General features: G+C 41.8%; 2 protein-coding genes across 5 annotated transcripts in view; both read left to right on the top strand.

The window, feature by feature from the left end:
- Positions 1-19,477, top strand: part of LOC311047727 (mixed lineage kinase domain-like protein) — a 66,707-nt gene extending 47,230 nt beyond the window's left edge. The window contains exons 1-12 of one of the 3 annotated variants that reach the window (XM_084060549.1): positions 2,021-2,097; positions 2,219-2,275; positions 12,328-12,798; positions 13,743-13,841; positions 14,247-14,424; positions 15,168-15,268; positions 15,766-15,892; positions 16,515-16,599; positions 16,819-16,961; positions 17,142-17,191; positions 17,290-17,436; positions 18,228-19,477. In XM_084060549.1, coding sequence (XP_083916675.1) covers positions 12,330-12,798; positions 13,743-13,841; positions 14,247-14,424; positions 15,168-15,268; positions 15,766-15,892; positions 16,515-16,599; positions 16,819-16,961; positions 17,142-17,191; positions 17,290-17,436; positions 18,228-18,277 — 1,449 coding nt within the window. In that variant the 5' untranslated portion in view covers positions 2,021-2,097; positions 2,219-2,275; positions 12,328-12,329 and the 3' untranslated portion in view covers positions 18,278-19,477. Of the gene's footprint in view, positions 1-2,020; positions 2,098-2,218; positions 2,276-12,327; positions 12,799-13,742; positions 13,842-14,246; positions 14,425-15,167; positions 15,269-15,765; positions 15,893-16,514; positions 16,600-16,818; positions 16,962-17,141; positions 17,192-17,289; positions 17,437-18,227 lie in introns of those variants that run through there. The other 2 variants (XM_084060551.1, XM_084060550.1) reach the window with 2 other exon arrangements.
- A 1,650-nt stretch (positions 19,478-21,127) lies between these two features.
- The window catches only part of rfwd3 (ring finger and WD repeat domain 3), a 34,849-nt gene continuing 30,502 nt past the window's right edge, over positions 21,128-25,474 (top strand). For both annotated transcript variants that reach the window (XM_084059345.1, XM_084059346.1), the window contains exons 1-3: positions 21,128-21,301; positions 23,742-24,043; positions 24,843-25,144. In XM_084059345.1, coding sequence (XP_083915471.1) covers positions 23,742-24,043; positions 24,843-25,144 — 604 coding nt within the window. In that variant the 5' untranslated portion in view covers positions 21,128-21,301. The remainder of the gene's footprint in view (positions 21,302-23,741; positions 24,044-24,842; positions 25,145-25,474) is intronic.

Here is a 25,474-nt window from a genome sequence, read left to right on the forward strand (position 1 = left end):
ATATCTGGGGCGGCAGTGGTTCAGGGGTAGAGTGGCCGGGTAGAGTGAACTGGAAAACCGCAAGGTTCCCAGTTAGATCCCGGGCTGGGGCGCTCCCCTAGAGTTAGTGTCGAAGTGTCCTTGAGCAAGACGCTGAACCCCTAATTGCTCCCGATGAGCAGGTTGGTGCCTTGCATGGTTTCCTCCGCCATCGGTGTATGAATGTGTGTGTGAATGGGTTAATGGCACAATCAATGTATAGTGCTTCGGATAGAAGCGCTATATAAATGCACCATTTACATATATATTATATATTATATACAACGGATATTATATTATATTTTGTGACAGCTGGTTTGCATCTGCCCCAAACAAAGAGGTGCATGAGAAGGAATGTTAAACAAGACCCAAAGAAGAGCTCCCTGCACTACCGCTCACCTGAGCAGCTTGAGAGTGTCAATCATCCATACTGCAACATATGTGAGATGTACAGGTCAGTCGTGCAGTGCTCTTTGATAGACAGGCTCTGGTGAGATTGGATGTGTGTTAGGGATGGGACGATGATCGTTCATCAGAGAACATTACTTGTCCGCTATCGGTCTCATGCCGGTATTTAGCCTTAGATGGAGTTTTCCACCAGCTTTGGGCTGCATTCGCAAAGCTGGTGGAAAACTCCAGAGCCTATAGTGTGCGTGTTTCGTGTGCAGTGGGAAGGGAGGGGTTATGGATGAAAATCTGGACCATTCAGACCTCCATGCTACAACATGACTGAACATTACTTACTGCAGATGTGGGTTATATTCACACGGCAGACATTTCGCTCTTAGAGTTAATATTAAATATAGTCTTAATATTAACTCTCAATAATTTATCGTGACTAGAAAAGAAGCGCAGAGAGTTTAATTTATAGTAAAATTGTCCTCGGTCATACACCAGGATGAATTGGCTTTTGTTGAGCTGCAAATTCAGTCCCACTTAAACCCTCTATACTTGATAAAACAGACCTGTAAACCCTCTATACTTGATAAAACAGACCTGTAAACCCTCTATACTTGATAAAACAGACCTGTAAAGGGTGCCTTTGGTGTGCTCTTATTTCACTCTACACAAATTGATTCGGCAAAAATAGCAAATAGCATATAACAGCTGGAGGTAAATGTGTTTATAGCTTGTTTTGGATTCGGGTTGAGTGTTATCCCAGGGTGAGAGAGAGTATTTAAACTTCTCTTTTCATTGTGGATGTTCCCTTTTGTGATTGTTTGTTTATGGATCTGCATCTGTCATTAATCTAGGTTTTATGAGTTGACATACATGGACAATGCTAAAATGTACAGTAGCAATGTCAGTATTGCCTGGAAGAATCAAACGCAAGGTTAAATAAATGATTCAGAATGTTTTAGGGAATTACCAGTTGATTAAATGAACGTATTTTCAAACAAACTCTTCTGATACATTAACCGAATACAGGAACACCCGCAAAACACACTCGCCCCGGGTCAAATCCGTCGACCTCGTAACGGTCGGACCCACGTATCTACAATTCTACAATTGTACATCAGCTAATTACGGTGAAGAGATTTGGTGTGGAGGGGTAAAAAGGAGCGGACCAAGTACAGAGCCCTGGGGAACCCTGTGTGTGTGTGTGTGTGTGTGTGTGTGTGTGTGTGTGTGTGTGTGTGTGTGTGTGTGTGTGTGTGTGTGTGTGTGTGTGTGTGTGTGTGTGTGTGTGTGTGTGTGTGTGTGTGTGTGTGTGTGTCGTAGGTTTAAGTATTTGAAAGAATATTTCAGAAATATATGTATGTATGTATGTATGTATGTATATATATAGGGTTTAAGTGTTTTAAAGAATATTTCAGAACACATAGACTGGTCCCTCTCTAGTTCATTATTTGATTGATCAAATCATATACAGTAGTAAGTCAGAAATCTGTGCTTGGGTGTGTCAGACATGGAGCCATTGGCTCACTCTGAGTTCCAACAACAAAGGCATGTCAGACTGTCAGGCAGAGAGGAAGTAGAGAAAATAGGAGGAGCAGAGTCTTGTAGAAACAAGCTGTATCTAGTTTCAGTTCAGTGTCCTCGGTGTGAACAGGCGTCCTGCATCCACACTCACTACAGGTTAATGAGCTCCTTAAGTTCTTTAATGTGTTTTATTGGTATCAGTTTGTTGCTAAGTTGCTGCTAAGTTTACGTGAAATGGTAATTGCCTTTTCCCACTTCCTGCTTATTCTGTCCACAGTTCTCTCTACAGTACAGAGCAGACTGTAGGCCTGCTACAGCACTGAGTCTGGCTGCAGTAAGTAGGATATGTGTTACTTTAACAGTATTTTTCAGTCAGGGCCATCTGTGGCATTCAACAATACAAGATACCCAGAGGTATTACTGCTGTAGCATATTCATAAAGATGAAAAGTGTAGTACTGTATTAAGTCTTTTCAAAAGAACTGCTTTACTAGAGACATAGAATCATGATCCAGTTTATGGTTTTCTTTTTCACTTTCGCTTTAACATGAGAAGCACTTTGACATGGTTATTTAATCTAAGGTTGCATTGGAAAGGTTGAAAGGTTGATTACCACATTGTGTTAAATGGCCCTTATAGTGATACATCAGAAACAACATGGCACTGTTTCACCATGAGCTTTCAGTTCCTTTTTTAAGAAGTGATTTTTGAAATAGTTTGACAGCAGGGAGACAACAGGACCAGTTTGTCTTGTCTAGATTTCAGAGGTCCAGAGGTTGGGTATTTGTAGGGCCAGTTCTTACACTATAGCCCGGGGCGCAGTCCGAAGAAAGACAAAAGAAAGAGAAAAAGAGAAAAAACAACATAGCCTTGTTGTGGTATTATGACCTGAAGAAACCTATAACCCCCCACAGTCACAACACGTTGCAGCGTGTCGTCTTGTCGTCACTGGTGCACAAGCACTAAGTACAAACCAGCCTTCGGTGCTTGAATGTGAATGTCTAAAGTACTGCACAGCAGAGTCCTTTGAAAGCACGTTCAAAGTTGACCCGTATCGAGCTGCCGTTCTAAACCACAAGTTTCATTTCATTGTTCTTTACACTAGAAAAAAGCACCCTTCAGGAGCGTGCATGTAGCAATGACAAATGTGTATAAATGCAGAAGTGTAGGTGACGATGGACACAAGGTAGCACTTGGTGTTAGAGTAGACGCTTTGTTGTCATGTTGCAGAGGGAGTTATGTGGTACATCTGTCCACTGGTCCTGGTTTGAACTCCTCTACCAGTGACATTCTTGGCTGGATTTGTTAGAGTTCCTGTTAAACAGAGATTTTGGTTTAGGAAGGGGAATCCATGAATGGCTTGAATTGGATCCTTCCATATTGGCAACAGGCACGGAAGCACTTGATACCAACAGAGCCTTTTGATGTTTCCCAAGGGAACATGACAGCATTGCATGAAATGCAGACGCTATCCATATTGAGTGTGTGAAAAACAACTTATTTCTGTGAGTTGTAGTGGAGGTGTCCGGCTCTTCTGAAGTGTGTGTCCTTTTTTGTGGTCCTTTTACAATGTGTATTGATGGACCTCATAGAGTGGTTCTGCAAAAATGGATAGGACGACTTATCAATACAGTTATGATTTGCCAAATGTGTGCATAATATAGATTAGAAATCATTTATTTTCTGCATGTAGTAAACTATGTAGAAAAAATATTACAACTGATGGTATATATACAGCACGTCATATATTGTAAATGACAATGTTTGTGACAATTATGATGTTGTGTATACATGTTGAATGACAATATGTAAGTGTAGTGGCTACAAGGCATAACAGGGTTATGGGATCAAAATGAGTGACCTGTGGGCCTCGTCTGTTTCCAATGATTGGTTCACTTCTGACTGGCTCATCCTCTGTCTATTGTCCTCTCTGCGCTCAGCTGAGAAGTGAAGGTCGTTGTTATTGTAAATAGGTTGTTTATTAGATTGGGTTCCATACACATCCAACAACGTGCATTTGATAATGATATTGTTGTATTCATGCAGTAAATTAAAGTCTGGCAGTGTAGTGGATACAATGCATTGCATGAGAAAACACAAGTAGTTATACCTGTGGCCTCCAGTGACTGACCGCCTCTTCCTCTGTTGACTGTCCTCACCGCAGTATTAGCTGAGATTGAGAAGTGCAGATAGTTGTAATGTATGCTTTATATTTGTTAGTACAACACATAATGGAATCTGCACAATACACTTATGTGTGACAATGGTGTCTTTGTATTTGATGCATTAAATGAAAGCATGCTTTACAGGGTTAATATGATAACGTAGTATAGCTGTGGCCTGAGGAGAGACAAGCCTGAGGCTGCTCCTTGGACCTGCTGTGCCTCCAATTCTGTGGCAATCTTTGTCACCGCTGAGTTAGACGAGTTAGACAGCATGTGTATCCTTATTAGTGTATAACTATGACATCATACATACCTGAAGAACATGTTTAAAAGGATCCCTGGCTAATAAGACAAATATGCCTTAATACATTATAATTGCCCTCTATAACTAGAATACAAAAATGTAAACACCTTAAAGGGATAGTTACTTTAACTTTTTTTCTATTGATTAGTCACCCCATGGAGACTTGGATTCATGGATATTGTTTTGTTTTGGTCACATTCCTAAGACAATAACTTGATGACCACAGGAGACTCTTTGTGTCTCCTACCGGAACCGCTGCCAGTCATCAAATTATTGTCTTATTAATGTGACAAAAACTCAAAATATTCTCTATGGGGTGATTAATCGATAGAAAAAAAGTCATTTTGGGGGTGAACTATCCAATTAAATATTTTATTTATTTTAGAAATTCACTCAATGGGGCAATGACCATCGCAAGTTGATGATGTCATTTGCCCATGTGTGGTTTAGCCCTATGGAATTTATGGAATACATGTGAAAATAAAAAACAACTTAATACTGAGACCTGGCAACCCTGACGTAGCCCTGACGGTAAGCGTATTGCGTCACTTCCTGTATTGTCTGAGCTAGCGAGACGTGTATCGTTTAGCTGCGCAAGACGTTAACGTTGATATTATTGTATTGTTGTGATTTGAGCACACACTGCCACTGCTAACTACTACCCTATCTCTCTACTGTGTGGCGACTTTATCGCTGCTTGGGCTGATTGTCTAGCTAAGGGACTAACTTTGCCGTTGGTTGTTGGCTTTACAATTAGCCTAGCTTTAGCTTAGCGGCTACCCTGGCCTGCTGGGCGATGCGTTATTATGAATCCCACGCCGCGTCCTGGATTTAGACCCGCCTTACGTGTCTGATTGGCTCCCCGGCAGGCATAGTTTTACTGAGGTTAGGGTTAGGGTTAGGGTTAGGTTTAGGCATAGTCTTACTGAGGTTAGGGTTAGGGTTAGGGTTAGGTTTAGGCATAGTTTTACTGAGGTTAGGGTTAGGGTTGAGGTTAGGTATAGGCATAGTAGCAAAAACGAGAACTGTCAATCACAGCGACTACTGACCAATCACAGCGCCCGCTCAGCGGGTTTGCCACGACGCGGTGTGGGAATCATAATAACGCCTGGGGCGATGGCTTCTCACTCCTCCCCCCGGTTCCCTTCTCGCTCTCATCCTCGCTCCTGTGCTGAATGTCACATGCATAGTTACAGCTCCGACGCCTTTATTGAATGTGCGGATGTATGTAACAGGTGCTGTGTGCTTGCAGCGCTGGAGAGGAGGCTCTGGCGGCTAGAGGAAACTATAGCTAGCGGTGCTCACATTAGCCTAGCCTCTGCTCCCGTGCAACAGGGAACAGGGGGACATTACCAGTCACGGTCACCGATCGTGACTGATCATAGTCCCCACACGCACCCCACGACCCAAGACGGCTGGGTGACTGCTCCTGGTCGTAGGCGTAGTAGGCCTAGTAAACAAAAGCACACGGGACACCAACCACTTCACGTTTCAAACAGATTTTCCCCACTCGCTGCTACACCCGTTGAGTTTAGCAGTGAGACGTTAGCCCCACTCGGTGACACGCCCCCTCCATATGTCACTGAGAAAACAACTCTGGTTATTGGTAGTTCTATAATGAGAAACGTGAAGTTAGTGACACCAGGGACCATAGTCAAATGCATCCCTGGGGCCAGAGCGGGCGACATCGAATCAGATTTAAAAATGCTGGCTACAAGTAAACACAAACGTTATGATACAATAGTAATCCACTGCGGTGGCAATGACACACGACTTAAGAGATCAGAGATCACAAAGATAAATATTGAGTCTGTGTGCACATACGCAAAGACAATGTCGGACTCCGTAGTTTTCTCTGGTCCCCTGCCAAATATGATTGGCGATGAGATGTACAGCCGTATGTCTTCATTCAACCGCTGGTTATCAAGGTGGTGTCCAGATAATAACGTGGGCTTTATAAACCATTGGCAAACTTTCGAGGGGAAAACTGGTCTGATGGGGAGAGACTGCATACATCCAACCTGGGATGGTGCAGCGCTCATCTCTAGAAATATAGACAAGTTTATCGACAATAAACTATGACCACCCAGAGTTGGGACCAGGAAGCAGAGTTGCAGTCTTACACGCTTCTCTGTGCTTCCACCAGAGCAGCCACCTACCCTACAAATCAGAACAATTGAAACTACTCGACCCCCTAGGCATGTGAAACCAAGGGCTCGAGGAGTTGTGCATAAAAACTTGGCACAGATCAAAATTAATGCAGTAGTGCCACAAAATAAAATAATTAAATGTGGACTCCTGAACATTAGATCCCTACGCTATAAAGGTGTATTGGTAAATGAAATCGTATCAGACAACCATCTTGATCTACTTTGTCTTACTGAAACATGGCTGGGTGAGCAAGAATACGTCCCCCTAAATACAGCCACCCCACCAAGTCACATAAATGCTCATATTCCCCGAGACACCGGCCAGATTGGAGGTGGCGTTGCAGCCATATTCAACTCAAGCTTAATAATCAGCCCCAGACCCAGGCTGACTTACAAAACGTTTGAAAGTCTGGTTCTCACTCTTTCGCACCCAAGCTGGAAATCATTACAGCCTCTATTGTTTGTTACAGTGTACCGCCCTCCTGGGGCCTACACTGAATTTCTATCTGAATTCTCAGAGTTTCTATCACGCCTAGTCCTAGACTCTGACAGAATCATTCTGGCTGCCGATATGAATATCCACGTGGATGTTGCAACCGATAGCCTCAGTAAAGCGTTTATTACATTAATTGAGTCAATTGGTTTCTCTCAGTGTGTAGATAAACCTACTCACAAGTTCAACCATACCCTCGACCTTGTTTTGGTCTATGGTATTGAAATTGAACATCTCATAGTCTTCCCATATAATGAGAACCTCTCCGACCACTATTTAATAACTTTTGATTTTACATTAATTGATTACTCACCATTGGACAAAAATGTATTTGGTAGAAATATATCTGATAGTGCTGTGGGCAAATTTAAGGAAGCAATACCATCAGCCATCAACTCAGTATATTCCAATAAAATTGAAGATCTTTATACCTATAGCCCCTCTCAGGTCGACCACTTTGTTGATAATGTCACAGGCTCCCTTCAGACAACGCTTGACTCTGTTGCTCCTTTAAGAAAGAGGGTAATAAAGCAACAGAGGCTAGCCCCATGGTATAACTCTGGAACTAAAAATCTCAAGCGAACGTCACGTAAGCTTGAAAGGATATGGCGTTCAACCAAACAGAAAGAATCCTGTATAGCCTGGCAGAACAGCCTTAAAATATATAGGAAGGCTCTCTGCAATGCCAGAGCCACCTATTATTCCTCTCTAATAGAGGAAAACAAAAACAACCATAGGTTCCTTTTTGACACTCTAGCCAAATTGACAAAAAGTCATGACTCTACTGATCCGCGTATTCCTATATCCCTTAACAGCAATGATTTCATGAATTTTTTCAATGGTAAAATCAATACTATCAGAGATAGTGTTGATAACCTACTACTCTCAGCCCCTACCGGACCGCCCTCCGACGTAATATCCTCAGAAGTGACTGTACGACACAGTGTATATTTGGACAGTTTCTCCCCGGTCGAGCTCTCCGAATTCACTTTAATGATCACATCTTCCAAACCAACGACCTGTCTCTTGGATCCAGTCCCAACTAAATTGCTTAAAGAGGCCCTGACCCCGGTTGGTGCACCCCTACTCGATATGATCAATATGTCTCTGGTGACGGGCTACGTACCACAGTCCTTTAAGGTAGCTGTCATCAAACCCCTCCTCAAGAAGCCTACTCTCGACTCAGGCATTTTGGCTAACTATAGACCTATATCGAACCTCCCATTTCTCTCTAAAATCCTTGAGAAAGCAGTCGCCAAGCAGTTATGTGATTTTTTACATAACAACAAGCTATTTGAAGCTTTTCAGTCAGGATTCAGAGCACACCATAGCACTGAGACGGCATTGGTGAAGGTCACAAATGACCTCCTGATTGCATCCGATAATAACCTTCTCTCTGTACTGGTTCTGTTGGACCTCAGTGCTGCATTTGATACTATTGATCACCATATTTTGTTGCAGAGACTTGAGCATCTGGTTGGCATTAAGGGTGCTGCATTGAACTGGTTTGAGTCCTATCTGTCTGACAGATTTCAATTTGTAAACGTTAACGATACACCTTCACTACGCGAAAAGGTTAAATACGGAGTCCCACAAGGCTCTGTACTTGGACCAATACTATTCACTCTATATATGCTTCCCTTAGGTGAGATAATTAGGAAACACTCTATAAATTTCCATTGCTATGCAGATGATACACAATTATATCTATCAATGAAGCCAGATGAAACAGATCAACTGGCTAAACTTCAAGCATGTCTTATAGACATCAAGAGTTGGATGACCCGTAATTACCTACTCCTCAACTCGGACAAAACTGAAGTTATTGTACTCGGCCCTAAGCACCTCAGAGATAAATTAATCGATGAGAATTTTACCCTAGATGGTATTACCTTGACCTCCAGGGCCACTGTAAAGAATCTGGGAGTCACGTTTGACCAAGACATGTCCTTTCAGTCCCACATAAAACAAATTTCAAGAAATGCCTTTTTTCACCTGCGTAATATTGCAAAAGTTAGGCACATTCTGTCCCAAAATGATGCAGAAAAACTTGTCCACGCATTTGTTACTTCTAGGCTGGACTATTGCAACGCCTTACTATCAGGCTGCCCAAGTAAGTCCCTAAATAGCCTGCAGCTTGTCCAGAATGCCGCTGCGCGCATACTGACAGGAACCAGAAGAAGAGATCATATCACTCCTTCATTGGCCTCTTTGCACTGGCTCCCGGTTAAATACAGAATAGAGTTTAAAGTTCTCCTCCTCACATACAAGGCTCTCAATGGACAGGCACCAGTATATCTCAAAGAACTCATCGAGCCCCGTAAACCAGCCAGAACACCACTGCGTCCACAGTATGAAAAAATGCTTACGGTTCCAGTAAACCCCCAAAAAACTAGAACAGGAGGTAGAGCATTTAAGTTTCAAGCACCTCAGCTGTGGAACCTTCTCCCAGTCTCAGTCCGTAAAGCAGACACACTCTGTATATTTAAAACTAGACTAAAAACCTTTCTCTATGATAAAGCCTATAGCCGAAGTGTATAGACTCAGTCCCCCTATAGTCATCCTCTCTCCCCCACCTTCCCCTTTCTCCTCTCTCCCCTCGTCCTCTCTCTTCCCGTCCTCCCTTTGGTTGTGTGGGTTTGTGTCCCATTGGTACAATCGTAATTAACCCTGTACGGATTCACGCTCTAGTAAGGCCTGCCACTAATTCTACAACCGGGGACTCGTTCCCCGGAGTTTCTTCTACCACCCACGTCGCAGGTCCATGGACTATTACTATGGACCCCCAGCTGCGGCTCAAGACTGTGACTGCGGACCGGGCCTGGGCCTCTCCATGGAGTCTATGGACTGTTACTACGGACCCCCAGCTGCGGCTCAAGACTGTGACTGCGGACCGGACCGGGCCTCTCTCCATGGAGCACGACCTGGACACGACCGTGGACTTCTACTACACTACACTATACCGCATATTATATTATCTTAAACATTTTTATATTATTCCATTATATACTGCATACACACTATTGCTGTACTATATTATACTATCATATGCTAGTATCTTACACTATTATATTTGCTATTATTGATATTGTTACTGCTTGCACTGTATCTCTTTCTGTCTCTCCTCTGTCTCTCCCTTTCTCTCTCTCTTCTTTCCCCCAACACGGTCGAGGCAGAAGGCCCCCGCCCTAGAGCCTAGGGTCTGCCTGACGTTTCTTCCTGTTGAATTAAGAGGGAGTTTTTCGTTGCCACTGTCGCAAAATTGCTTGCTCAGGGTGGGATGTTGGGTCTCTTCTCTACATGTAAAGTGTCTTGAGACAACTTGTTGTGATTTGACACTTTAATAAAATTGAATTGAATTGAATTGAAAATACTTCCTAGGTTAATATGAGCATCAAATCAATATTCTAAATATGTTTTGTTTGCACATGCATTCCTTCCCAGTGAGCCATAGTCGGCTATTAGACCTCCGTCTAAAACCGGGTTATAACTGGTTTAACAGTGAAAGTTTTTTAGACGTCTATTCTTAGCCTAGACGTTGGTTAGCTGTGTTTTAAGCGTCTGTATATAGACGTCTATATTATAGATGTCATTTCAACGGCTATAATATAGACGGTCTATAATTAGACGCTTAAAAAACAGATAATCAACATCTAAGCTAAGCCTAGACGTCTAAAAAACTTTCACTGTTTGACCAGTTATAACCCGGTTTTAGCCTAGCCCTTAGACGTATTTTAGACGTCTAATAGCCCGAAAAATGCTCTGTGGGTTAAATTCCATAGACGGGTTTCCTCTTTGTAAACATGAGAGGATATGACCGCGCAGAGGAGGGGGTAGCCTATAGAGGGCGCCATTACCCGCACCAGCTCTGGTCAAATGTCCATTCATAAAAGAAATGATCTTCACCAGGTTTAATGAAAGTAGATTAAATTATGCAGTTTGTAATACCTTGTTTACTCAATAAAAATGATTTGTCGGAAGTTGGATCTGTTTGTATATAATAGCAGCATTATGCCTATTATGCCTATAATAGCAGAATTATGGCTATCTGATTGATTGATTGATGTACTTTATTTAGTAAGACATGAGAACAACAGTACATGGAAGTACAAATTCACAATACAAGGTCTACTAAACTGGAAGACTCATAAAAGCACTGAGCTTGTTTCAAATGAGTTCCCCATGCACACAAATCATGATACATATAAGAGACAGACAGATATACACAACTACTATAGAATGTCATACAATCAGTTTACAGGTTACTGGTATGAAGAGTGAGAAATATGTACAAAAGGAGAAGGAGAGAGGGGGGGGGGTAGGGGGGTTGGTTAGGTTAGGACTTAGACAGGGGCCATTTTCCAATTGCAGCCTCCTGAAGGTGTATCTTTAGGGCTGTTTTGAAAGAGAGTAGGGTTTTACACTCCTTTACTCCTTTTGGTAGGGCGTTCCACATTTTTGATGAATAGCATGAGAACGAGTTACTTCCCTTTGTTGAGCCAAAAAAGGGTTGGACAAGGTTTGTGGAGCTGCCTCTGGTATTGTGATCGTGGACATCATTAACATTTTGGAAGTATTTTGACAAATACAGGGGGATCCCAATGTTATGGTATATCTTGAAGACCAAGCCCATAGCAAGTTGCTGTACTCTGTCCGCAACCCTAAGCCATCCAATCCTATCAAAATGATCAGGGGTTAGATGGGTTTTGTAATTGAGGCCAAGAAGTAGCCTTACAAGTTTGTTTTGGGATGTTTGGAGCCTTGTTTTTAAGGCCTTGGAGGTGTTGTGATACCACGAAGTACATGCATAATCGTAATGACCTTGTATGAGGGCCACTGCAAGAGTCTTCAGAGTCTTCTTACTGACTTTACGATCAATACTCCGCAAATAGCGTGTTTTAACTCCCGAACACAACAACAGAGTGAACGGCGCTCGTTTTCGTTTCCCCCGAGCATGCGCAGATTGCGCATTCTGCTCTGTGATGACGTCGCGCGGAAATCCGTCTATAGGGCTAGACCACACATGGGCAAATTACATAATCAACTTGCGACGACCATTGCCCCTATTGAGTGAAAGATTAACTGCTTCTAAAATAAATAAACTATTTAAAGTGTTTTTAATTTTACATATTAGTTATGGAGGACAATTATAATGTAATAAAGGCATATTTGGCTTATTAGTCAGTCCTTTTAAACATGGTGAAAATGTTGTTTGTGTGTGCAAAATTCAGATTCAGTCTATGTTAAACCTATCTGTCCCCCTTTCTCCCTTCAGTCATGGATTTCATAGACCCCATCTTGACCATAGCGACTACACTCTACACTCTCTGCGAGGAGGTCAAGGCCAACAAGAAACGATGCAAGCGTCTGCAAAACCGTGTGCAAGGGCTGAAGCAGGTGCTGAGGGCCACCCAGCAAAAAGGGGCCCAGATCTCTCCCGAGGACGAGGTGAACAAGGAGCTCGAGGAGGCCCTCAAGGAGCTCAAGGTCACGCTCAAGTCTGCTACGGATGTCGTCAAAAATTACACAGCTGATAAAGAATATCTCATCAAGCGAATCGTGAACACGTACAACCACGGGGACGAGTTTGCGGTCCTGAACGACCGTCTCAACGACGCGTTCCAGAGGCTGTCCTTGAATCTGCTGGTGGTGATGGATCATAACCTGCACAAGCTGTTTGATGCTGCTTCTCAACGGGAACAGGATGACGCAGACAGGAAGGAGGATTGTGCAGAGATCCAGAAAAGTGAGAATTATTTTGTGTATTAAAGGTAGGGTAAGTGTTAAAGAACTATATTCTGATAGTAATCATCATTTCAGCCAATCAGGAGATAGTACCCATTTATCATCTTCATTTTTATAGTGATCCAGTTCCAATTTGTTCTGCTCATTTCTTTGTCATCACTTCCAAATTCACTTGTTTCATTTGTATCCTGACCAGTTCTCTATCCTGATTGGATAAAATTGCTATCCCAACCTGAAAATATATTTTCTGTTTAAAAAAGAGCTGTAGAGACATGTAGTTACCGTTACTGAACAGACACTCTATAGCAATGAGTACTATCAGAATATAGAGCTATTTAACAATTATTTTAACCAAAGAAAATCACTTACCCTGTACCTTTAAGACATTTATGCATGAAGTATATCATCGCACTTTGAGCCAGATGTGTACAGGCCTTTCTTTTTCACGTTGTATGGGAGAGCGTACCATGTCCCCTAACTGAATGAAAATCCAGCATTTTGATATACTGTACCTGTGCTGATTTAGCCTAACATAGCCTACTAGTATAGACTTCATAGAGCATAACATCACTAGGGTCCATTAGTAAGGAAGTCTAGCTTGTAGTGAGCCCACCTGGGCAACAGGAGGTCCCAGGTTTGATTCCTGGCCCCAGCAATGTGTTGAGGTGTCACTGAGCAAGACACTTTGCCCCTAACCCCCCACCCCTAGACTCCAGCGCTCAGCTGGGTGAAGCTGACCTATTTCAATTTGAAATAGGTCTAATTATTATTATTATCATTATCATTATTATACAGTCTACCAGTGGAACAGATTTGATCTTATGTAAATGGAAAAAGTGCATCAGGTTTGTCTAATGGCTAAAACTGAAGCTATATAGGCTACATTGGCACGCTTTTATGAAGTTAATCTTGTTTGTGTGATCGGCTTTAATATGTGTTTCACAGTGCTACAACATCTGGTGGACCAACAGGATACTATTGTGGAGAAACTGGATGCTATGAAACTGGATGCTAAGGCAGACATGAAACAAATCATTGAAATGCGTAAGTAAACAACTTGAAGGTCAGGTGCCACATATCATCCAATATAGTGCATGTTATGGTTTGTGAACTATTCCACTTTGTATTTCACCCACAAAGGTCAAGATGATTTTTCATCCCAGACTTCAGAGGAAGGGTTATTTATGTGTTAGACATATTTCACATTATGCTTTGTATATAGACTTTTTCAATTTGAATAAAACAATTAAGGACAAACAAATCCCCAGTCACTGTGGTAAATATAGAATATAGTTTTGTCATGTCATATACACAGCAGTATCCCTCAGTGACTTTAGACTGTGCTATTTATTCAATGTTTTTATTACAGAAAGGGATTTAGTTTCACTGACAGCTGTCTGATGTTTTCGTTTTCTTCTTTAATCTCATTGGTGGTTTTGCCATCATCAGTTCAGAAGTCTGAGATCATTCCTGAAGGCATCCGAAAGATCAACCCGAAGGACCTGATCTTTGATTTCCCCAAAAAGCCCATCATGAAAACTGACATCTCTGAAGTCCACAAGGGAGAATTCAGGAAATACCCCGTGGCCATCAAAAGATACCTCTGTCCACAGACCACTATACCAGGGTTTGCAGCATACGTTTTTAATTGATCCAATTTTTATACTATAATAATACAATATATGATTCTGTGAAGAAGAAGGTCATGATTCACCAGGAGCCTGGATGGCTTGATTCTAGGCTTAAAATAATTGATGTAAATATTTTTGGAAATCTCTATGGGCTATGGGCTCTCTATCCAAAGCCCATTCATCTCTAATTAATGGGGTTTGGATCAGTGGAACCACAAAATGTCCGCCACTGCTGTGCCCTATTGGGGGTCCAATGGTCCCCAGCAAAAGTAGTTAACATAGCATCACAATATTTTAACCACTTTATCCATTATGTTTGCTGAGCTGCAAGCTTGTACACCTGCAATTTTTTTAAATGTTTTGAAATATATCGGAGATGTTTGGAAAAGTTTGAATAATGTTTTTTACACACATCTTCTCTTCTTGGGGTCCCTGGCACAAAATATTTTCAGAAAGGGGTCCGCGGCCAAATACATATCAATTTGGGGGTCCTTGGCATGAAAAAGTTTGGGAACCACTGCTGTAATTGAACAAAATAGATTAACATTACTGTCAATCAGGTACAGTGTGGGTAGAGAGTTGGCCTGGCTCGGTGTTAATCTATGTATTGTATTATTATACAGTGTGGGGAGAGAGTGGGCCTGGCTGGGTGTTAATATGTATTGTATTATTATACAGTGTGGGGAGAGAGCGGGCCTGGCTGGGTGTTAATCTATGTATTGTATTATTTCCCTAAAAGTGAGGTGATGAAGATATTCGAGAAAGAGATCGCAACCATGATGTGCTATGAATCACCACACATACTGCGGATGTTTGGAGTCTGTTTCGAGGGTGCCAATGGTGAGTAATTTTTATAATTGTGCTTTACTTGTTGAGAAGAATTATTCTCCCCCATGACCCCGGGACCCCCAGGGTCATGATTTTGAGGGGGTCCCCAGATTACAGTAAAGTGACAATTTAAAGATTTTTATGACCTTTTCAATAAATAAAAAAATAAATTAAATGAATCATCAATGCATCAATAAACTATAAAAAACTGGTCAAACATTGGCCAAATTGTCAAATAATATAAGAAAGAGGCAAATATTGTGAAAATAGCCGATCTACAAGCTCACAACGCCTCACTTTGCGAGGGATTGTGAGCTTGTAGATCTGCTATTTTCACTATATTTATCTGTGGGAACCGAGTCTGTGGGAACTTAATGTAATGCCTCAACTCCTACAATTCCAAGTGCTTATCAGGGTGGCGGGCCCCAGTTCAAATGTGATTATTTTTGGGGGTCGCAGCCTAAAAAGGTTTAGAACCACTGTCCTATATATTTCCTTTTCCCTGCCAGCAGGTCTCATAGTGATGGAGTACTGTGCCAAGGGAAGTCTGAGAGAGGTTTTGGACAACTCCAAGTTCAAACTACCTTGGGCCAGGAAGGCTCGCATGTGTCTGGATGCTGCACAGGGCATCTACATGTGAGCTCTCAGTGGAAAGTCTTTGGTAGAACAAAACAAACCAATTAGATTCAGAATGAGTTCAATAAGTAAAAATCTGACTTGACGTTTTGACATGGTACATTCCAGTGGTGTGTTCTAGGTCTTTTGAAGGGTATACGATGATTATTCCCTCCCACACGCACAGCACGCGCACATGCACAACGTCAGAATCAGAATCAGAATCAGAATCAGATTTATTGTCACATCACAGGTTTACAAGGTAAAAAGGTGGGTGCAGTCAAAATTAAAAATACACTTTCGCTACTCACCAAAACAAAGACGGTTTAATGGAGTTGAAAGACAACTCTACTAAGTGAGAACACTCTGAGCCCCCACCTCACGTCTAAAATACACTTTTTGGCCAAAATGTAAAATATTTCACCGGAAGGAAAACATTATTTAGTTACTCCGCTGCACCCTCTACAGATCCGGTCAACAGAATTCTTCCATTGACAAGTTGATTAAGTTGATTATTGACAAATTGATTAAAAAAAAAACACATTCCTAGTGTCCAGGCATGGTTAGAACACCTTTTAAATCTCTTACAAGTTGATTCTGATAAAATACACACTGACTAGTGACTACTATTGCTTCCTCTTAGATTACATCAGACAGAACAAAAATCCAAAGTCCATGGGAGCATCACCAGCGACAAGTTCATGGTAGATCAAGGCTACAGACTTAAGGTATGACGGAATTAAATATTTCATATTAAGTTGATATGAAATTGTTAATTTAGTTTTGATTCATTTTGTTCACAGCTCACTGCATGTATATGATCTTTCAAATGTCACAATTTTAATTGTATTCTTTCGGCTAACACACCAACACATTTTTCTGTATTTCCTAAGGTAATTATTATTTTGTATTGTCATTCATTGGTTGGTTGTCTGTTTTGTCACTAGCTGGGTGGTTTGGAGCTGGCACAAACAGAGACGTCCTTGAGAAGGAGCCCTGAGGGCCCAAAGAAGAGCTCCCTGCGCTACCGATCACCTGAGCAGCTGCAGAGTGTCAACCATCCATACTGCAAGATATGTGAGATCTACAGGTCAGTCCTCTACAGTAATAAGAATAATAACATAGTATAAAACATACAAACAAATAACATGCATAAATACAATAAAGTTGTAAAACAAAGGATAACACATTAACTCTAATTGGACCTATATAGCCAACTGAAATGAATTAATGAACCAAACCACACTGTATTTTTCTTTTCTTTTCCCAGTCTTGGAATGGTCCTGTGGGAAATCGCAACCCGTATGAAACCCCTTGCCGGTGTGTGTCCTGAAAACCGTGTTTAACGCAGACTGCACCTTTCTTGCACACTTTCTTTACACATTGTATGTACTTTAAAACAATTTCTCTCATAACAGATTGTACCACAGATCTCGACATTCATAAGAGAGTGTGTGAGGAGAAGCGAGTGCTAGAACCACTTCCTGAGGACTGTCCTAAAAAGCTGGGACAACTGATCGATGCCTGTCGTGGGTATGATCCTTTCGAAAGGCCAACAGCTGGAGGTAATTCTGTTTAGCTTCTTTTGGACACAGGTTGAGTGTTATCCCAGGGAAGACAGAGTAGAGTAGTGGGGCGGCAGTGACTCTGGAGGTAGAGCGGGCGTCTTGGAATCCGAAGGTTCCAGGTTCGACCCCTGGCTCCTCCTGGCTACGTGTCGAAGTGTCCTTGAGCAAGACACTGAACCCCTAACTGCGACACTGAACCCCTAACTGCTCCCAATGAGAAAGTTGGTGATCAATGTGTGAATGGGTGAATGTGAAATACATTGTAAATCGCTCTATAAATTCAGTCCATTTACCATTTAGAGTAGACTGGGCAAACTATTCCAATGGGATGAAGAGTCTACTCACTCCAGACCAGAAATGCAAGTGCCAAAATGCATTAAATTACAGTTTATTTTATTGTTTCACATTAATAACACCGGTTTTATCTCTCTAACCGGTAACCAGAACACTCGCCCAAAACACACTCGCCCCCATTTCTTCCACGGACCGATCGCCCCCGGCGGTTCTTGTATTCTTGTATTTGTTTTACTGAGATCACGTTTAGGAATAAGGTTAGGTTTAGGCATAGTTTTTCTGAGGTTTTGTTTAGGAATACCTGATGGTGACCGTTCCGAGGTCGCCTGATTTGACCCGGGGCGAGCGTGTTTTGGGGCGAGCGTTCTTGTGTTCCTCTAACCCTAACCTCATTGGTCACTGTTGCTGTACCCCTTTGGTCATTTCAACTTATGCCTTTTAGTTTCAGTCGTAAACATCCCACAACATAAATGATATTTATCTCTATTCTACAGTGCTGGTGGACAAGCTGCGACAGGTGGTGGAGCAGTTTGAGGAGGAGTAAGCCAACAGGTGGTGTTTATGCATGGATGTATATTGTACCATGTGTTACAGTTCAGGACCTAAAAGTCTTGTCACTGTTCAACCTCCAAAAAAATATATGTTTATTGTTAGTATAAGTTTACAATTCCTGCCTTTTTGTACACGTGGGAGATAAAGCCTTTTCTCTCCATGGACACGGCCCATCAAAATAGATGTTTAGATGTGGCTGACCATCGATTTAATAATATGATTTTTATGGAGAACAATGAGCAGGGGTTGATTATGTTCAGGACATGATTATTGATTAATTGATTGATTGAATACTTTATTAGTCAGAAATGTAAGAATTCTCAGGACAGTTTTGAAAGTGTTTCACATCCTTCATTGGATGGTGTCAGGGCATTCCATAGATATAGAAACCTAGATACCTCATTGGCCTCTGCAGTTCGTTGGAGCGACCTGTTTGGTATGGTGGCCGCCATATTTCCGAGGGGAACGGGCACTGGCCAATCACAGCGTGTTGACTAATGGCCAACCACAGCGCGTCCCGCTCCCACCTGCCTCTGATAGGCCTACTGAACGCCCCCTTCTGTGACGCACGTGGAAATTTCCAGCTGCCCCCCAAAAGCGGAAGCGCGTCCGCCATACAGACGCTTCAGAGCCAGAGGAGGCGTCTACCTGTATATGTCTATGGGGCATTCCACATTGTAACTTTGTGTGGTACCAGATCATATCATGGTCGCTCCCTCTAGTGTTGTGGCTGTGGGTGTGTCACTCACTTTGGAGAAGTAGTTAGACAGGTATTGAGGGTATTGACTTTGACTGTCTTAAATAGCAATCCCAGTGATATTTAGGTTTGGACTTTTACAGGGGCCAGTTTCACCTGTAGGTACTCTTTCAGGACAGTTTTGAAGGAGAGTAGGGTTTTACACTCCTTCACGACTTTTGGTAGGGCATTCCACATTTTGGTGGCATAGCAGGAGAACGAATTCAAACCCTTGTTAGAGCCAAATCTGGGTTGGACGTGATCAGTGGAGCTGCCTCTGCTCTGCCTCCCAAACTAGCAAAGTGTGTTGGAATGATGTGGGTCATGGGCTTAAGGATGAGAAGTAGTCGTATCAGTGTGTTTAGGAGGTACTGTATAACATGACTCTTCGCTGTATATCTGTTGTTGATATCATTGTGTAAATGAACCTGGTTATTAAACAATGGTGCAATATGACCACATGAGTTGTGAGTGCTCTCTGACAGCTTTACCATTATAAACAAGGATCAATAGAGTTTGTCATCCAGGGTCCTATATGCTTTGACAGGCAATTATGATGAAAACTTTATGAAAACTAACCGCAGGTTGGAAGAGGGATACTGAAATTAGCTTTAAATCTCAACTGTGGCCTAAGCAGTTCAAGCAGTTAATGAATTATTATTATTAGTATATGGGTACAGTAAGTACATGTGACACATTGAACCACTGTGTACATCAAAGCAGGTTCAGCTGTACTTGCTACAAATATGCTACACAGCAAATCTTAGTGTAAATGCTGATCCAAACTCCCCATTCTATTGACTACATTACTATTACAATGGCAATTTAGAACCACTAGAGGGCGGGGTGAACCCACCAGGGTAGAAGATGACGAGATTGAGAACATGATGATGATTGAAATTCTTTATTACGAAGAATAACCCCTTGAGATGTAGCAGGAGTCCTAATGATACGATGTATACACGATTATTTTAGACAAAAATAAACATAAGAGGAGTATTTCACCCCAAACAAATCTTATTTGCTATTAATTCAAGGCTTCATGGGGTGTGTTTTGATAGAAAATAAGTCATTTTATGTGTGAAGTAGGCTACTCCCGTCTCCTTTAAACAACAAAACAAATCAACCAAACAATATCAAATGTAATTAAACAAACAAGAGAAATGATGAAACACTAATACAAAACAAAACAACCAATCAAACACAAATCAGAGTATCAACCTCCAGGTAAGCATAAGAGAATGTATCCTTAATTCATTCATAATCAGAAACAACAGAACAGGCACACAGTGTGCTGCCGAAGTAGCCCGAGTAGCCGGACACAATAGTCCAGCATAGTAGCGGCGGTCTGTCACGACCGTCATGGATGAACTTCAACCTGGTTTTTACACGTTCTCCCTTTTTATCCCGTACATCTACATAAACGTTCACATTTCAAATATAAAGTGCTTACCCCATGGCCACGGATATTAAAATTATATACGGGTCCTCAAAAGTACCCGTATGTTCCGTATTGTCCAATTACAAGCATTTTAATTTGATTGGTAGCCATTCTTTCTATGTTTTCGTATACGCTTTCAGCTGCGGGACCCTAATGGTTGGGAAGTGTATTGCACTCTGATGCATTATAACTCTAATGGAAAATGGCCACCGATCGGATTAAAATGCTTTTTATTGAACAATACGGAAGATACGTGTACTTCTGAGGGCCCGTTGAAATGTGAACGTTTATGTATATGTACAGACCAAAAAGGGAGAAAGTGCAAACACTTAAAAAAAAAAACTTTAATTACTAGTTGTAGATTTGTATTATTATTACAAAACCACTTCAAATGGCATTTCGGCCATTTGAAAGTAGCCGATCTACATTTTGATACCAATAGTAAATCTTGAATTCCGGACTTTTACTTGTAACAGAGTATTTCTCCATTTAAAAAATAAATTAAATCAATTCAATAATTATATTAAAAAATTAAATAATTGCAGTATTGATGTTTGTAAGCACAAAATGTGAGACACTTTTTCCACCACTCGTCGGCGGTCGACCAGGAAATGGAACAGATCAACAGAAGTCACTAGATCAGAAGAAGAAGAACCGTGGCGCGGGCATATTCGAGCGTCTCTCTCTCTCTCTGCATCACATCTAATCATCTATAACTCTGTTAAATTAAACACATTAACTATCATTAACCACATACAAACTCCTCCTCTAACCTGATCCACTGAGCCATGACGTCATAGGTCTGAACACAACAGAGACGGTAGAAAACACACAACAAGGTAAAAGGTTTGTTTGTTGGCTCTGGTGGATTAGCCTGGTTAGCATGCTAAGCTAGTAGCCATACGCCAGTTTGGCTCTGTCGTCGTTAACCCTGATTAGCATGCTAAAGTGGTTAGCATGCTAAGCTAACCCAACGCCAGTTTGGCTCTGTTGTTGTTAGCCTGGTTAGCATGCTAAGCTAACGCCAGTGGTTTTGTTTATGACAAACGTAACGCAATTTATAAATAATAAATGACGTGCATTTCACGTGTTGTTGTCACCGAATGTTGGTGATACTACCAGGTTAGGAGTCACATTTATTAATGTTTATTATGAGATAATGATGACGTTTTGGGAGCCAGGAGGAGTGAGATAACGTTAGCAGCCGTTAGCATGAAACTAGACTAGAGTCTAGCTGTTATCTGATCAATATTCTACACTAGAGGCCCATCTGTCTAAAAGAACAGATCTACAAGCTCTCAACGCGTCGTGATAGCTTGTAGATCTGTTCTTTTCGTCAGAGCAGTCTGTCTCATGTTAAGTAATGACAGGCTGGTTGTATAACTCAGTGGTTCTCAACCTGTGGGTCTGGACTCCAGAGGGGTCCCCAAATGATTTTTTTGGGGGGGTCCTCGGATGACTGAAGTGACAATTTAAGGACTTTTAAGACCTTTTTAAATGTTAAAAAATGAAATGAAATAAAAAATACAATTACTGCATAAGACAATCAATAAACTATACTATAACATAAATAAACTGCTCAAACATTGGCCAAATTGCTAAATAATATAAGAAAGGCGAAATGTGTGAAAATAGCCAATCTATATTGCGTTGCTTGCCTCAGTGAGCTTGTAGATCTGCTATTTTCATAAATGAGCTGTGGAAACCTACAGCTTGTAGATCGCCTATTTATAATATTTCTGAAATAGGGATTGATTATTAATCGATAATGTTTTATGGTGGTTTATATCGATTTGTTTGATTTTAAAGTTGTTAAAAGGTTAAAGTACTATATTGTGATAGTAATCATTGCTATAGAGTGTTTGTTCAGTAACAGGAGTCTCCCTGTCTCTCTAGCTCTTTGATAAACATAAAATACTTTTCAGGTAGTTGACACATTTTCAGCCAATCAGGAGGAAGTACCTACTTATTATCAGCTTCAATTTTATAGTATTTCAGTTCCAATTGTGTCATCACTTCCAAATTCACTTCTTTATCCTGTATCCTGTGTGAGTTCTCTCTCCTGTTTAGATAACATTGGTATCCTGACCTGAAAATGCATTTTCTGTTTAATCAAGAGCTGGAGAGAGAGGGGAGACTCCTGTTACCGAACAAACACTCTATTCGATTGTTAAGACGTGACGTTGCGCCCCGCTAGAATAACTTCCGGGTCCAAGTGTTTTAATGTTAATAATAATAATGTTAAATCATAATAATAAATAAATACTTTGTACTTCTATGATATTAGCATTAAGACCCTTATTAACCCTCAATGGTTCATTTCTGAAAAAGGAGGTTATTGTAAAAAGATTTACGGGTTCCAACATGTTGTTTACAATGAAGAGTGGACGGCGCTGGTGCCTTTTGGACCCGGACGTGACATCGGACTACAAAATTACGTCAGACTTAAGAACCGAATAGCAGGGGTTTTCAACTGATTTTGACCCAGGGACCACCATCCGGACTAAGAGCATCCTGGGGACCACCACTGTTGTGTGTGGTGGGTCCATCATAGACCCACCCCACACAATAGTGCAGTTCCGGCGCCAGGATGAAATGACTGAGGGGGCAGTTGAAAATTGTCGCGAGACCCGTGCGCGCGCGCAACATTTTGCGGTTAATTGCGCGGATTGTGGACGTTTTTGGGCGTTATTTTGTTACTTTATTTCGGGTTAGGGTTAGGCTTATGTTATTTAATTCTTATTTTTGCCTGATTTCACCGATTTTTAATTTTTTTTTTATCAAAAAATTAATTATAAAAAAATACATTTTCATTTTTTTTTCTCCCCAAAATAAACTGAGGGGGCACAATTTGAAATTGTGCCCCCTCAGGCCCCCCCGTGGCGCCGGGCCTGCAATAGTGGTGGGGGGTTCATGCACCTCAGGGAGCTGGAGAAAATAGCTATAATATCTAATAAAATACAGTGATTTTGTTTGAATATGATGGAATATATTTAAAGATTACTGTGATTAGGGTAAGCTCACATTTCATATCACACACACCATACAGTAAGAACTCCTGTAATTTATTAAAAGTAAAACAAAAAAAAATTATTTTTTATTCATGGCCAGGGACCACCTGCAATAACTGAAAACCCCTGCTCTATAGCAGTGATTACTATCAGAAGAATATATAGCAATTCAACGCTTATTTAAACCAAAAACAATTTCACTTACCCTACCTTTAACTGTTGCAACCCAATGAGGTTATCTCACCCGATCGTCCCTCTATCTAAGCAGATGGAGGCCATGGAAGTGGACGTTCTCCATCGACCGGAGGGTCCCGGCGGGGAGCCCCCCCGGCCAGATGTCGGGGCTGCAGCCATCGGGGGGGGCCAGTCATCACCGGTGGTAATAGACTCTGGCAGCAGCACTGACATAGACGACGACGACGATGATTATCGGGGTCCATCGGTGGCCCCCCACGCGGCACGTCTCCCAACCACCTGGGCGTTCAGCCAGAGAGCAGAGCGAGACGTTCCCATCAGAGCCGCCGCCAGAGCCGCGGCCACCCAGGTGACCACGAGGCGAAGACGAGTCAGGTGAGTGAACTCGGCGCTCAAAACCGCCATCGATTTAGAAGTTCTCAGTCAGTCACTCATCTAACTATTAACCCATTAAGACCTGGAACGCATCTGTGTCACTTTTTCATTTGAGCTAAAAAGCATTATTTAAAGGAGAATAAATCCTCCTTAAAGATCTGCTATTTTTGAATAGCCCAAAGTGTAAAATAATGCTTTTTTTTTTAGCTCAAATCTGAAAACGACACAAATGCGTTCCAGGTCTTAAAGGACAAGTTTGTTTTTTTACAACCAAGGTTTATGTTTTAGATTGTAATTAAAGTAAATAAAAGATGAGTGTTAAAACATTTTTATTTACTGCTTTCTATAGTTTTAGCAATCTTTTTTTTACAGTGGGCGGAGGCATTCTGTCCGGTGGCTAAATATGTATTTTTTTGCACAATAACCCAGCGTTTTCTATTAAAATGATTATTATTTACAGTAGCTCTTCTAGCCCCCGATAACTCACATCTGGCCATCAAAGACCACAGGACCTTTTTTATTGTGTAAAAAAGGCATATTTAGCCACCGGACAGAATGCCCCCGCCCACTGTAAAAAATATCGGTAAAATTGCTAAAACTATAGAAAGCAGTAAATGAAAAAAATATAACACTCATCGTTTATTTACTTTAATTACAAGCTAAAATATAAACCTTGGTTGTAAAAAAACAAAGTTGTCCTTTAAAGGGTTTAATAGATAGTTTTAAGTTGATTATTCATTATTTAACATTAACACGTCTCACTAAGTCTTGTATTACTTGTGTTTTTTTGATGTTCCAGGCAAGGTCTGAGGGTCCACTATCCCAGCCAGACGGCCAACGCCAACCCTTCCCGAGGCTTCCTGGATTTCCTCCTGCGCGCGCCGGCCGCCAACGTGGCCGAGCCGGAGTCCGGCGGCAGCACCACGGAGCCCATGTCCGGCAGCACCACGGAGATCAGTGACTCTGAGGACGAGCAGCAGCCCCCCCCCCACGCCGCCCCCCTGGTGCCGGCCGACCTGGCCTTACCCTCCAGCCTGCGCGTGAGCAGCTCCCCTCCCCAAGCCCGCCACCACACCCCCCCACGGAACCCCCCTCCCCCAGGTAGGGCTGGGCCATATTATGCAGTGGTGTAAAGTAACTAAGTACATTTACTCAAGTACTGATCCATCTGTCCCTTCCATTTAAGAGGCACCGTGGGTGATACCAAAGTTGTGCTAGCCCCGCCCCTTGCGGAAAAAAACGAAAACATTTAAAACACGAGAAATCCCGAAAAATTCTATTGTTAAAAGGGTTTGGCTCAAGTTGCGTCGACACAATCATGTATCCTGTGGAAAACACGCCATTTGTCGAGCGAAAGGGTCGTGATGCAATGATGTACAAATTAATCTTTTACATGTAGGCTTAGTTACGGTATGTGTAGTTATGTTATTT

This window comes from Gymnoscopelus microlampas (assembly GCF_963454915.1).
Source record: "Gymnoscopelus microlampas genome assembly, chromosome: 6".
Taxonomy (NCBI): Eukaryota; Metazoa; Chordata; class Actinopteri; order Myctophiformes; family Myctophidae; genus Gymnoscopelus; species Gymnoscopelus microlampas.